This window comes from Heteronotia binoei, chromosome 2 (genome assembly GCF_032191835.1).
Source record: "Heteronotia binoei isolate CCM8104 ecotype False Entrance Well chromosome 2, APGP_CSIRO_Hbin_v1, whole genome shotgun sequence".
NCBI classification, from domain to species: domain Eukaryota; kingdom Metazoa; phylum Chordata; class Lepidosauria; order Squamata; family Gekkonidae; genus Heteronotia; species Heteronotia binoei.
The window spans coordinates 106,538,141-106,553,086 of NC_083224.1; the positions used below are offsets into that span (position 1 = coordinate 106,538,141).

The window sequence follows — 14,946 nt, forward strand, 5'->3', positions numbered from 1 at the left end:
ATCGGCAGCCAGCTGACTGAAGGGAGTGGGCCAGAAGGGCATGGTCGCCATGTTGGAGGCTCCCAAAACTTCCAGTAAGTCCTGTGGGCACATAGGGACCTTGGGTCAGAAGGGCTCCCCCTTGCAAAATGCAGCCCAGCCTGGGAGAAGAGAATTTTACCATTCTTTTGTTTCTCTGGATGCTGACATGCAATGTCATTATCTGGATGCACACCATGAGGATTTTTATTTGGTAAATTGTCATCTCTTTCAACCTTTCAGAGCACATTATCTAACAACTTCATCCAAGTGACTAACTTATTCAGCACTGTAAGCCATAAAAGTTTGGAAACCCACATTCCATTTGGGCTTCTTTTGTGTGCCTTTTGATTTCTGAGCTCATTGGACACACTGTCAACACTTTTCACTTGCATGCAGCTCACAAAGTTGTTTTTGCCTAACCGCCTTAGTCTGATTACATTTTTTAAAAAAAAATGTATGCAGAATAAAATATGTCTAGCTGAAATTCTCATAGGCTGCAAAGTAATTTATTTTAGGACACTAACTTTGAATTCTCCATTTATCTCCCCCCCCCCCCTTTCACTGGACTAGGCAAAGTTATGCTTGATGGAATTATGCCATCCCGCCATTGACATACCACTTTGTGGATAGCAAAAGATAAGGAATAAGCACAGAAAATGTTATTTAAAGCTCCTCTTGGGAACTTAGAAATTTGCATTTGATAGAAGGGATTTAAATTATATTAGAAGGCAAGGTGCACTAAACAATTACCATTTGTTACTGTTGGTCTATTTCCTGAAATGTTACTTATCACATAGAGTAGATGCAGTCTGGCCTATGCGTAAACTGTTTGCCAACCAAGAGAAGGTCAGCCAACTACACAAAGGAAAAGTGATTAGGGGATTATATAAAGGGCTGAGACAAAGAATTTCTGCCCGTGTTTCACATCTAAAATAGTCATTAAATGCAAACTAGAGCACATAACACTTGGCAAAAAGCTTTAAAATTACACAGCCAACATATTGAGGGCTAAAGGGATGATTCGTAAAAGACAAGTAAGGCTTTAAAGGGTTGATCCTTTGAATTTAAGAGATAGACAGGAAGCTTCACATGGCTGATGTTACCTCAGGGCTTTTTTTGAGCAGGAACACACAGGAATGCAGCTCCGGTTGACTTGGCCAGGACTCTGGCTCAAAAAAAGGTCTTTGGCAGAGGGAAGACACTAGGCAGCCATGTGCTCTGTTTTCTCTGCCACCTCCAGCCTCCAACAGGCTTGCAAAGACACAGCCGGTGCCTTGGAGTCGGCCAAGTAGGTGGTGGCTAGGGGTGGCATGAGGCATCCCATCTCCTCACGTGCAGCATGTGCGCTCCTAGGAGCCTGCCTTCTCCAACAGAAAGCAGGCTCCATGGAGCGCAGATGCTGCCTGGCCACTTTCATGTTCCCCGGGTCTGTTAGAGACCCGGGGAACACAAAAGTCTGCAGCGCCTGTGTAGTGTGCTCCTTGGAACCTAGCAGGCAGCACTGCACAGGTGCCACCTGGCCACTTTCACGTTCCCTGGGTAACAGACCCCAGAATGTGAAAGCAGCCGCCCCTCGACCCCATGCAGTCTCCTTGAATCCCGGGAAGCCTGGGTGAGGTGGGCGGGGCGTGGCAGCAAGCACGCTCAGAGCCTGACCCTGAGCACGCCCGCTGCCGTCCAGACCTCGCTGAGGCTTCCTGAGGCTCCAGGGGCATGGCAGTGAGCGTGCTCAGAGCTCAGCTCTGAGCGCGCCTGCTGCTGTCCAGACCTCACCAAGGTTTGGTGAAGTTGGGGGGGCGTGGCAGCAAGCACACTCAGAGCCCAGCTCTGAGCATGCCCGCTGTCACCTCGACCTTGCCGAGGCTGGGGAGCAGGGATCTGCGTGGGGTGGCAGAACCCCAGCACTGAGCCTGTGTTAAGAGACCAAGAGACACAGAGCTGCCCACAAGTGCCCCCTCCCAGGAGAAGCTGGACCTTTGCAACGGCAGCCAAGAATCATTTTGTTTTTACATTGCCTGCACAGCAGACAACACTTCTCCTTTTGAGAGTTTTTTTTACTGTTTTAAATGTATAAGTTTTTTCTCCAACCTGGGATGTCCTCTCAAGTTTGCAGAAATATTTTTCATCTTTTTATATGGTCATGTTCTGTAAATGTATCAGTCTGCATCTAGGACCATATTCAGAATTACATACACATTCAGAATGACATATACACAGCATAATCCATCTTGAGTCCAAGTGAGAAAGGCAAACTATAAATAAAGTAAAAGCAAAGTGATATTATGTGTGGACTGTATCTCTCAGTATGCTGTGGGAAAACTCAGTAACATGAACTAAGTAATATGAACTAAACACCGAATGTTAATACTTAAAAACATGCTATTTATAATGACTGATTGGTTTGTTTACTATTGAAAAAATTGGTTGTGGAGCAATATGCAGATCCATGTTGATGGAGCAATATGGAGGTCTGCGGGAGGTTTTCAGGGGGGGGGGCAAAGTCTCTCATTGGGCTGTGTGCGAACACACATCCATGAAATGCAGCTAATGGCACTGTACTGTTCTGTGTCAATATGCAGAAAGTAATCTACTGAATGGGTGATGTCAATTCCAGTTACATCAGGGTGTGTAACCTACTATACAGATTAGTTCCTGTTGGGCTTTTTCTACAAAAAAAGCCGTGTAACCTCAACTGTTGGTAGTGTTACTCTTGGTCAGTAATGGTGTGCAAGAGCACCTGGACAAAATAGGAAATGGGTGTCAGCCTCACAAATGAGGAGTTGCTTGTCTGCAACAAATTTGGGCTGTTGCTTAAGCATGTAAAAGCAAACAATGCAGCTTTTCAGTGTTGACTGCAACAAAAACCAGGATAGTTGTATTAACTCTTTGTAGCCTCTGGCCACTAAAACTATGACTCCTCCAAAATAATGACCTGGACTTCCCTTTTCTCCTTCTGAAGTGCTTTGCTGGTGTGGGTAAAAAAATGTGTTGCTTGAAAACTGAAAGGTAAAAGACATACATCTACGTAGGAGAAAGCCCCCCACCCACAAACAGTACTCAATAGGAACTATATTTAAAAAATAATTGCTTTCCTCTGATTTAGGGAGTCATCAGTGCCTTTGTGACAGCAGCTTTCTTCACACCTCATCCTCACCTCAGGCTCATCTGCAACCAAATATTCCCAAGCTTTTTAGGCCTGGAAGAATTAATATGCTCATACAAAAATGAGCAGCCATTTGTACAGCTCTCAATACACTTTCTCCTCTGTGATGGACTCAGGCTCTTAGCCTGAGTAGCTGAGAAAAAGGCTTGCAGAGACTGGCTGGAATGTTGCCCAAGCAAAAGTATCCTTTGGAGGTTTGCTCAGCAGAAAATCACCTCAGGATTTTTAGTCTTAGCCAGGGGGTCTTCAAGAGAAGTCTTCAGTATACCAGCCTGGGCAGTTTAAAACCAACTGGACGAGGGGCTGAGAGCGGCCAGAGTGGCTGAGCTTCTTGTGGAAGACAGAGCTGAGTGGACTCTGTCTGGAAGAGGGAGTTTTCAGACAGTTTGAAACTCTCTGAGGGAGATTTTGCCAGTGCATCAGGCAATCTCCAAGTAGAAACAAGATCACACAAATACACACTGAGGGGAGAATTGGATTCTAATGGTCAGCAGGGTTGCCCAAGACTCAGACCAGAGGACTAGCTGTGGGGCTGAGATGCATCAGAATTGAGGAGTGCTGGAAGATAGCTAGTGTGAAAGGGTCTATGAGGGAGAATACTGACACCAGTCAGGAGTTCTCTAGGTGTGTGTGGAAGAGTGATTGAAGTTTGTTATTTATATGATCTGGCACTGCCTAAGTTAGGGTAAAACATCTGAAGAAACAGAAGGCACAGACAGCCTGTGTGAAGTAGAATCCAGTGGGATTCTGAAACTTGCCTGGTTTATTATTTTTAAGATCTTCTGTCAAGGTTTTGTTATATTTTTACCACAGCCTGGAAAAGTCTCTCTGTAATTATTTTATTCTGCCAACCAGCTGCCAACTGATTTGCCTTTTAATATTGAACAGTTATAATCAATATTATTTCATTCCCCTCCTTGCCTTTTGTTACCTAATATTTTGTGGTTGTTAACATTAAAACTGTCTGGTGCCATTTATTACTAGTTCTGACAGGATTTCTGTGAGTCTGACTGAGGGACTGAGGGAAGGTGATCGAGGAGAAATTTAAAGTGGTCGTCCTCCCGAGTAAAGCCTCTGACGGGGTTCCTCACACCCTCCATTTGGCATGTATGTTCCTAGCCTACTGATAATCTGCCACTGATGTTTTTTTTCTATGTATGTCTAGATCTCACTATAACATTCAAACCTAGATGACGTGCAAACAGTTGATCATTTCCTAATAGTTTATAGAAATTATCTAATTTTAATGCTGATTAAATTTCAAACATTAAATGTATTGTATATCAGATTATAAAGAGCTATGGCCGTACACAATAAATTTTACCTACTCTAATCTTAGGATTGCCAAATTCAATTCAAGAAATATCTGGGGACTTTAGGGTGGAGCCAGGAGACATTGGGGTGGAGCCAGAAACAAGGTTGTGACAAGCATAATTGAACTCCAAAGGGAATTCTAGCCATCACATTTAAACGGACAGCACACCTTTTAAATCCCTTCCCTCCATTAGAGATAATGAAGGCACCTTCTTTTGGGGCTCATAGAATTGAACTGCCTTGTCCAATCTTTTTGAAACTTGGAGGGTGTTTTGAGAAGAAGCATCAGAAGCTATGCTGCCAATTTGGTGTTTCAACCTCAAAACACACCCCCCCCCCGAAGCCCAGATACCTGTGGATCAATTCTCCATTATGCTCTATAGAAGTCGGTCTCCATAGGGAATAATGGAGTGCCCAGCAGACATCCCCCCACTTTCTGATGACACTGAAGTTGGAGGAGGGCCTCCAAACCAGGGGATCCCCTGCCCCCACCTGGGGATTGGCAACCCTTTCTACTCTAGATGCCATGTGCTGTCAGAACCATTACGAAGAAACTGGAAATAATCTAATCTACCTTTCTATAATTTCAAACACTAGAATTTATGACTGCTTTGTTTCACCATCTGACCAAATGTAGAGCCAGTCTTTACAGCTCTGGTGGAGATACAGGGTTCTTCACTGTCCTCTTGGGTAGATAAAGCAGTATAACAGAAGACTGGCAGTAATTTCACAAATACTACATATCCCCCATAGTGTATACAATGTCCCTGAGTAAAAGGTACACCTAAAATCACCTTCAAGAGTCTGTTATTTCTGTGCTCTTAAAAAGCAAATATTCCAAGAGAAGTGTTTTAGTTTCTTCCATTCTGAAAGGAAGCAGGAGATATACACTTCTGCTTTTGTACATATCTTAATGCTTGAAAAAATGGGCAGCCTGCTTGGTTAACAAGAGAGATGGCTCAGTGGAAGGCTGAAAAGGTTTCTTCTCAGGGAAAGTTTCAAAACTGCTAGTGAACATTTGGTGGTCTTTAGTAAAGAGATGCCAGCTTTGCCAATGCAGTTCTGCCAATACCTCCCTTGGGCATGTAAAGACAGACTCCAAATTTGATCAGACTGCAGTAGGAAAAATAGTGGTATTTGGGTGGATATTCTCCAGCTGATATTGTCCAGTTTTTTTCCATACTTAACATGCCTTATATGTCACTGATGCAACATGAAAAGAACACTGGAAACTATTTAGATCAAGGCAAGTTGAACAGTAAAAATGAGGGAGGAACAGGGCTTTTTTTGCAGCAGGAACTCCTTTGCATATTTGGCCATATACCCCTGATGTAGCCAATCCTCCAAGAGCTTACAGTAAGCCCTGTACTAAGAACCCTGAAAGCTCTTGGAGGATTGGCTACGTAAGGGGTGTGTGGCTTAATATGCAAAGGAGTTCCTGCTACAAAAAAAGGCCTGGGAAGGGATATATTGTTTGAATATTTAAAAGGAGAATTACAAATAGAGGAATCATTAGCTGCCCTGAGCCTGCTTCGGCGGGGAGGGCGGGATATAAATAAAATTTATTATTATTATTATTAGGAGGAGGAGGAGGAGCACAAGGGGGGAAAGATGTAATCCACAACCTCTAAGGCACAGTAGACTTCTGACCAAACTTCCACACATTACCTTATATCTAGCAAAAGCAGAAAAAAGCGGACAGAAACCCCAAACCAAACTCATAGCTTTTTTGTGTACGATAGTATAAAAATGGCAACATTTTGCTGTTTCAAATGCTCCAGAAAATTCTACATATTCTACACCATTAGAAACCTCAAGCTTTCTCTCTCTCGACACTTTGGAACTTGAACATGGCCTCAATATCTAAGGGAATTTCCATTCTTCTACAGTAGGTTTTATTTATTATTACAATATGTGACATTTGTTTTGAGAATGGAAGGGAACTCTGCTCCAGATAGCCATTTCATTGCTATTCATAAGGGCTGAGTCCATATTATCCCTATACATATTAAGATCTCATAGTTACTTTTACAACATGGCTCCTACATGCACATAAGTATAAATAATTACTTTTCAATGTAATACTAACGTAACACCACTAGAAGTAACCCCTTCCTAGAAAGTCCTAGAAAGTCCCAGAAAATGAAGTTGTGTTTGTTTTGGTACTGGAGGTGCACAATGCATATGCAAAACTATGGACTGACATGTGGTGGATATGTGCAAAAATCCATTGTAATTTAAAGCTGTATAGTGGGAAGCTAAATGCTGAAAGAGCTATAAATCCCAAAATTAAAAATACACACTATGTGAAATTCGCCTAATTTTATGTATTTTGTGGGTAAGGGAGTCCCAGCCTCAGCATATCATATAACCACATAAAAACATTTCAGATGAAAAAAAATACAAATGTTTGTTAGACAAACAACATTTTTATTAAAAATATATGATCTGTATATTGTTCAATTTCACCTGTGCCATTATTAGGAATTTATTTATTCTTTGAAATAGTGCCAGAAGCTTTTCTGTACATGTTACGATAGATTTTCTCCAGACTGTCTTCAAAGATTGCTCTGTGGGGTTTGTTTTTGTATTCAGCAGTTCTCCTGGTCCAATATTCACTGTTATCTAGATGAACCATGACGCTCTGCTGTATAGATGAACTGGAAACACAGCCCACAAAAACACATTAAAATATATTGTTTGCAAACCCAGAGAAGAAGGACATTTATATTACAACTACTTACAGTAATTTGAGCCTGTGAATGCCATGCTTAAATATTTTTACATTTATTTTAAAAATCTGTAAAAATCATGCACAAACAAAAAGTGCTATGCTTGCAGTTTCTAAATGCTGCGTTCACTCATGGTTATTTTAAAAATCTACAATATCTTTTTATGGTTTGATAAGCTATGTGTGTGTTAATTTGAATACATTACAGTTTCTGACAAAGTTATTTTACTGATCTTTTGAATAATCATGCCAGTAAAGGTTATTGAATTGAATTGATCTTTTGAATACATGAATCCATATCTGCAGGGTTTGGCATATACCTTCAGCTATGTCAGTCCATGTGTGTGAAAGAAAAAAAAAAGACAGTACTCTGAGTTAACAAAAAAGGGTACAGAGTTCAAAATGTACCATGCTGAGCAGAACCCACTCTCCTACCCCCTGTTCCCACAGATGGGGATGAGGAAGAGGAGTCAGCATTTCCTGGGTGGCTTTTGCCAGTCAAGATAAGCATAAATACAACTTGTTGCTCATATGTTAAGTACTTCTCCAGCATTTGATGGCATCACTAAATGAAAGATTCAAACAAAGGGATAAGGACTGAGTCTCCCATACTTTTGTCCTTGGACTCATATTGGGGCTGCGGTTGCCAATTTCAGGTGCGGAAATTCCTGGAGATTTTAAGAGTAGAGTCTTAGGAGAGTGGGATTTGAGGAGGGGAGGGACTTCAGAAAGATACAGTTCCATAGAGTCCACCATTCAAAGTAGCAATCTAAAGTAGCCAGGACAACTAATCTCTGTTGTTTGGAGATCAGTTATAATTTCAGATCTCTAGGCCCCACCTAGAGGCTGGAAATCCTTCTCCACATACAAACAAGCATTTTGAAGTCAAGTTGGTTGGCAGAACATGATAACCTCTAAACAGTATGGTAAGTAGATTTGCAAGCATCACAGAATAAAGCTACGTGGATGCTAAGACAGTTAAGAAGAAAGTGCCACAGTTGTGGCATAATCCTTCTCAAAATGATATGAATAAAATGTGTTGACTTTTTGTTTATATAGAGGTAGACATGGCTAATTGGATATGACTTCTTAAGAAGTTCTACTGAAGAGAATGAGGGCTGAGCCAGGTGCTCTGGGTGGGGAATAGCCCCCAAATCTGATTCCAATAAATCTTAACTCCTTTCACCTTAATTACAACTTCCATGACAGGCTGAGATAAGAGTGGTAGCATTTCCTAAAAATTTCACTGACAGTCACAGTGCTTCAGAGAGCTGCTTGTTTTTGGTGTACTAACATTAGTCATCCCTTTCTCATAAGAAATTCAAAAATCAAAATGGACACATTCTGGACACATCCATGTTAGAAACACATCCATCTGCAATCTTAACCAAAAACCAACCTGACAAGCTGTAATGAGGTGACCTGAAGATTACATGCACAAATTATATTAAGAGCATGATAAGTTGCACTCAACTCCACTTTTAGAAATACCTGTCACATGCTTTTGTTCCATCTCTTTTGGAGCCCTAGAAGTTCTTTTCAAAGTCACTCACACACTAAATATTTCATCATCATGGACTTTCTGTGCAGTCCCAAAGGTTTTCAATCATTTACTTTAATGTGAACATTTGGTCAGCAAAATGACATTTCCTCTGAACTCTGCCTTGGTACTCTATTTCTGGGAATACTATCAGACTTTGAGCTGTCGGGATATCCTTGAGTCTGTCTTCCTCCCACAGTTCTCAGTACTGCTACAGAATGTGCTGAGTCCCAGAGCCCAACCGCTACTGAGCACATCATTTCAAAGTCTATCACTTTCTATAATGCTGCAGCTATTACAGATTTTTTTCTTCATGGCCTGCAGGTCCCCCAATGATCCCTACAGACCAAATTGTCTCAGAACACATCCACGTGGCTTTCACTGACTCAGCTGCCAGGGCAAGGGCTAGAGAATAAGAACAGGATAAATAAGCTCAGAATACAGGTGCAGATGACACTAACTGGATTTCGGATTAGACCTCTTTCCTAGGCTTTATTGGTATAGTGGTAGTTGTTATAGTGTGCCTCTGTCCCTTGCTGCTGAGATGTGAGAACACACAGGAAAGGTTTGGATTTCTGGACCATGGCTTACGCTTTCAAGATGGTGGTCTCCTATCAGGAGATGGTTTGCACCTTACGAAAGAGGGTGTTTGGTAAGAGCATTGCGAACTTAATAAGGAGGGCTTTAAACTAAATTGTATGGGGAGAGAGACAATAATTCAAAGCCTAGTATGATGCCAATAACTGGAAATAAGAATGCTAAAGCTTCACAGAAAGTGGTGCATATGCTAGGTAACATTAACTTTAAGATATGTACAGGAAAAAAACCCCTCAGGATGCATAAAACAAGGATTCCGATGTCTCTACACTAATGCAGAGTATGGGAAACAAACAGGAGGAACTTGAAGTCCTAATACAAGGAGACTATGACACATAATAGGCCTTACTGAAACTTGGTGGGATGACACTCACAATTGGAATATTAGGATTCAGGGGTACAACTCATTTACAAGGGACAATTAAGAAAAGGCAGAGGCATAGCATTATATGTGTGAAGCAGGTATATACTTGTGAGGAAATACATGAATCTGACCATGGCAGCTCAGTTGCAAGTCTCTGGGTAAAAATAAAAGCAGTAAGAAATAACAGTGATATTATTGTGAGGATCTGCTATAGACCACCAAGCCAGGCAGAGAACTTCAATGAGATACTCCTACAACAGATTGCAAAGTTCTCCAAGAGAAGGGACACAGTGATCATGAGAGACTTCAGTTATTTGTCGGACATTTGTTGGAAGTCCAACTAAAAACAAAAGGTCAAATAAATTCCTGAGTTGTCCAGAAACTGTAGAAGGAAACAAGGGGATCTGCTATTTTGGACTTGATTCTCACCAACAAGGAAGAACTGGTTGATGAGGTAGAAATAGTGGGCACCCTGGAAGGTAGTGACCATGTGATTTTGGAATTTACAGTCTTAGGGAAGGGAAAAGCTGTATGAAGTCAGATGTATAGGCAAACTTCAACAAACTTACAACTATGCTGGGTAAAATCCCATGATCAGAATTACTTAAGAAGAAAGGGGTTCAAGAGGGGTGGGAGTTTCTTAGAAATGAAATATTGAATGCACAATCACAGACGATTCTTATGAGAAGAAAAAATGGGAGAAGGCTAATGAAGCCAAGGTGGCTCCATAAACAGCTCTCTAAAGACTTGAGAAATAAAAAAGACTCATTTAGGAAACGAGCCTTATAACCTAGGATGAATATAAACAAATCGCCAGTACTTGTAGAGAAAGAGTTAGAAAAGCTAAAGCTCACTATGAGCTTAGGCTAGCCAAAGATGCTAAAATCAACAAAAAAGGGTTCTTTTCTTATGTTCAAAGTAAGAAAAAGAGCAGAACATGGTAGGCCCATTGCAAGGACAGGAAAGTGAAATTGTAACAGGTGATGAAGAAAGGGCAGAATTGTTCAATTCCTACTTTTCCCCAGTCTTCTCTTCTGAGGGGAACAGTGCTCAACATGGCAAAAACAGAACATATCATGAGGGTAGGGAGTTGCAACCTAGGATCAGCACAGGGGTAGTACATAAACACCTAGTTTCTTTAAATGAAACAAATTCTTCAGGGCCACATGAATTGCATCCAAGGGTACTAAAAGAACTTTCGGATGTAATTTCTGAGCCCCTGGCCATTGTTTTTTGAGAAAAGGTGAGGTGTCAGAAGATTATAGGCAGGCAAATGTTGTTTCCATCTTCAAGAAGGGGAAAAAAGGAGAATCCAGGTAACTACTGACCCATCAGCTTGATGTCTGTACCTGGAAAAGTTTTAGAACAAATCATCAAGCAGTCAGTCCTGGAGCATTTAGAAAGGATGGCTGTGATTACTAAGAGCCAGCATGGGTTTCTCAAGAAACAAGTCATGTCAGACTTACCTTATCTCTTTTTTTTTTTGAGAAAGTGACTACCTTGCTGGATCAGAGGAATGCCGTAGACATACTTTATCTTGATTTCAGTAAGGCTTTTAAATAAGGTTCCGCATACTATCCTTGTTGACACATTGGTAAAATGTGGTTTGGATTCTGTCACTGTTAGGTGATCTATAACTGGTTGACAGATCGCACCCAAAGAGTGCTTGTGAATGGTCCCTCATCCTCTTGGAGAAGAGTGATAAGTGGAGTGCCTCAAGGATCTGTCCTGGGATCTGTTTTGTTCACCATCTTCATAAATGATTTAGATGAAGGAATAGAGGGGAACGCTGATTAAATTTGCAGATGATACTAAATTGGGAGGGGCTGCAAATACAGCAGAAGACAGAAACAAGATACAAGATGACCTTGACAAGCTGGAAAACTGGGCTGAAACTAATAAAATGAATTTAACAGGGATAAATGTAAAGTTCTGCGTTTCGGCAGGAGAAATCCAATGCATAATTACAGAATGGGGCAGTCTTGTCTTGGCAGTAGTGTGTCTGAAAAGGATCGAGGGATCTTAGCAGATCATACGCTGAACATGAGTCAACGGTGTGATGCGGTGGATAAAAAAGGCAAATGCAATTTTGGGCGGTATTAACAGAAGTATAGTGTCCAGATCATGTGAAGTGATGGTATCACTTTACTCTGCTATAGTAAGACCTCACCTGGAATATTGTGTTCAGTTTTGGACACCAAATTTTAAGAAAGATATAGACAAGCTGGAATGGGTCCAGAGGAGGGCAACAAAGATAGTGAAGGGTCTGGAGTCCAAGTCCTATGAAGAAAGGTTGCTGGATATGTTTAACTTGGAGAGGAGGTGGATGAGAGGTGACATGACCACCGTCTTCAAGTACTTGAAGGGCTGTCATACAGAAGATGGTGCAGAATTGTTTTCTGTGGCCCCAGAAGGTAGGACCAGAGCCAGCAGACTGAAATTAAATCAGAAGAGTTTCTGGCTCAACATTAGAATTTCATGGCAGGTTCCTCAGTAGAACAGGCTTCCTTGGGAGGTGATGTGCTCTCCTTTCTTGAGGTTTTTAAACAAAGGCTAGATGGCCATCTAACAGCAATGCTGATCCTGTGAGCCTAGGAGGAAATATTTGTGAATTTCCTGCATTGTGCAAGTGTTTAGACTAGATGACTCTTGGGGTACCTCTATGATTCTATGAAACTCATACTGCATCTCTTCCTCATAGCATCCCTGTTGCTGCTTCCTGAAGTAGTGATATGATGTGTGAAGATGAAATGTGGGGTGGGTGCCTTACACTGAGCTTCTTATGTTACCGTGATCATAATGGAAGAAGCTGAGCTGTATCAGCTTCAGGCCACCAGTATAATGTATGAAAGTGGATCAAAGTTAACTGTACAGGTTCCCACTACAACCACTAGACTTATCAGCATCATCCTAAACTAGGTTACACCCTTCCAAACTGTATTAGCATGGTACTACAAGTTACAAGCCATATTCCAGCTCATATTATTAAAGAAATAATAGCAATAATGATCTCAAACTCATCAAAGAATCCATCACACAAACACTCACAAATCTGCATTATTTACCTACTCTGAAGATCACTGCTGTTTGAAGTGCCTATACAGAAAACATCTTTCTGGTTGGAATTCAATGTCTTACTGGAGTCTCTTGTCTTAGCAGAATCTTCTTTTGACAGACAACTCTCATCCTAAGAAATCAAGATCACAATTTCATCCATCCAAGAATAACTATTCCTTAAAAAAAAGAACAGGTAGATTTTTTTTAAATGCTAGGATAGGTTTTTAAATGCTAGGATAGGTTTTTAAATGCTAGGATAGGTTAAGAAGGAAATGTATTAAACCAAATAGCCACAAAACACAGTCTGCAAGTGTAATGAAGATTTCTTTTAAAGGGTATTGTGGATTTTAAAAAACCTAATCATATACATATATCTGGGGGTTTTGGTTTCTGGGCCGCTTACCTATTTTTATTTTTCCAGCAGTGTTTTCTTATGTGTGACCTTGAAAGGAGTTGTCTTAATCTCCTTCTAATTAATGGTTACTCTCAGCTGCACTAGGAGAGTCAGCTAGGGCTGATTGGTTCTTCTGGGATGCCCATTTTTGGTTGTCCTCAGCCTGCTGAGGGGGATTTATACTGTTTCCCAAAACCACTTAGTCATTGTTGGGTTTTTTTGGCAAAAGCCATCCTGCTTACCGGCTGGTGATTATGGAACTAATATTAGTTAGTTATATTTATAACTAATTAGTTAATATAACGAATTTAGTTAGTTATAGTATTAGTTATATTTTATAACGTTATTTTGTTTTCACCAGTCTATTCTGAAACTGCCTGCCAGCTCAATAAAGTAATATTTTTGCTTATCTTTGAGTTGTGCTGCCTTGTCTGTCACTGTAAAGAAAACACCTTGCTCTGTCTTGGTGTGAGGGGAGTATAGGTTGTTACATGGTGAGCTGCGCTGGGATATGTGATTTAGTGTGGCATTCAAGGCAAGGGTGTTGGAGGCTGTGCAGGTGGTTGACGAGGACCATGAGCTGTTTGTTATTTTTGATAGCCAGGATGGCTGAGAGCTTAAACCCTTTCGTGAATGGAACAGAGGAATTTACATTCTATACATTGCAGACAGTGGACGTAACAGGAAGACCTGACTTGTTTGTCTCTCCCCGGGATATACAAGGAAGATCAGAATTTTGCCCTGACCCTTCATTAGAGTCAAGCCATGTTAAGCCCAGGAGGAGAGATTTCCAGGGCAGGGATTTATGGCAAGAAGAAACTCCCAGGCATACAGCTGAGTTTTTGGCATGGCGGAAGGAGCAGAGATTGATTGAGCTCCCCCCTCGGAGACATCCTGATTTGGAATTTCAGGAGATTGAACCAGAGAGACGCTTTGGAGTTGGGAACCGATGGCTGCCACAACCATGGGAACCTGCTTTTTGGGCACCAACAGGAGATCAAGATGGGGAGTCTCAGCCACAAGAGGCTAAGGGCTTACAATTACCACAACATCTACCCAGACAGAGGGATGAGATGTAGAGATGGAGCTTGGGCAAAGGAGTGTTGCAGCTTCACCTCATTCTCCCTCTAGACAATTGTCTCGAGCAGCCAGTCCACCCAGGCAGAGATTTGGAGATTACAACTCTCCATGTTGGAATTGGCAGAGGTACTGAGAGGACAGGTTGCCATGGCAAAGACAGGGGCATGATAGCTCAGTGTGGCAAAACCAGAGAGAACAGAGTCCTTGGTGCTATGATAGGAAAATGTTTCCATCGTATAAGCCACCTATGGATATTTTGGCTTATTTTTCTCTCTTTGAACGTACCTGTGTAGAGATGCAGGTTCCCCAACAATTTTATGATTATTTTGAGATCTTTGTTGTCTGGGGATCTTTTGGAACTTATGGGACAGTTACCTCCCCAAGATGCTCTGTCTTATGACGAGTTTTGGCTAGGCAGCATTTTGCACTGAATGCTGAAACATATAGCAGAACATTTAGAAGGGTGGACCGTACCTTATGGACTGGAAGCCTCCATTTGGTTGCAGTCAAATTGGGGCAGAATCTGGATTATTGGCTAGCAGCTGAAGGGGTTAGTAGTTTTGAGGGCCTGTGACTCTAGAAAACAGCATTTGGTCCCCAGTGGATTTAGAGCTAAAGTTTTGGATTTAGCACATACATCTGTGTTTGCTGACCATGCAGGAATAAAAAAGACACTGGAAAAAGT

The 14,946-nt window shown here is 41.5% G+C and overlaps 1 protein-coding gene across 1 annotated transcript in view; it reads right to left on the reverse strand.

Annotated features, from left to right (window-relative positions):
- Window positions 1-6,907: 6,907 nt before the first annotated feature.
- The window catches only part of SPATA6 (spermatogenesis associated 6), a 56,604-nt gene continuing 48,565 nt past the window's right edge, over window positions 6,908-14,946 (reverse strand). Inside the window, exons 12-13 of the mRNA XM_060231789.1 lie at window positions 12,796-12,917; window positions 6,908-7,158 (exon numbers count right to left, since the gene is read on the reverse strand). Coding sequence (XP_060087772.1) covers window positions 6,987-7,158; window positions 12,796-12,917 — 294 coding nt within the window. The 3' untranslated portion in view covers window positions 6,908-6,986. The remainder of the gene's footprint in view (window positions 7,159-12,795; window positions 12,918-14,946) is intronic.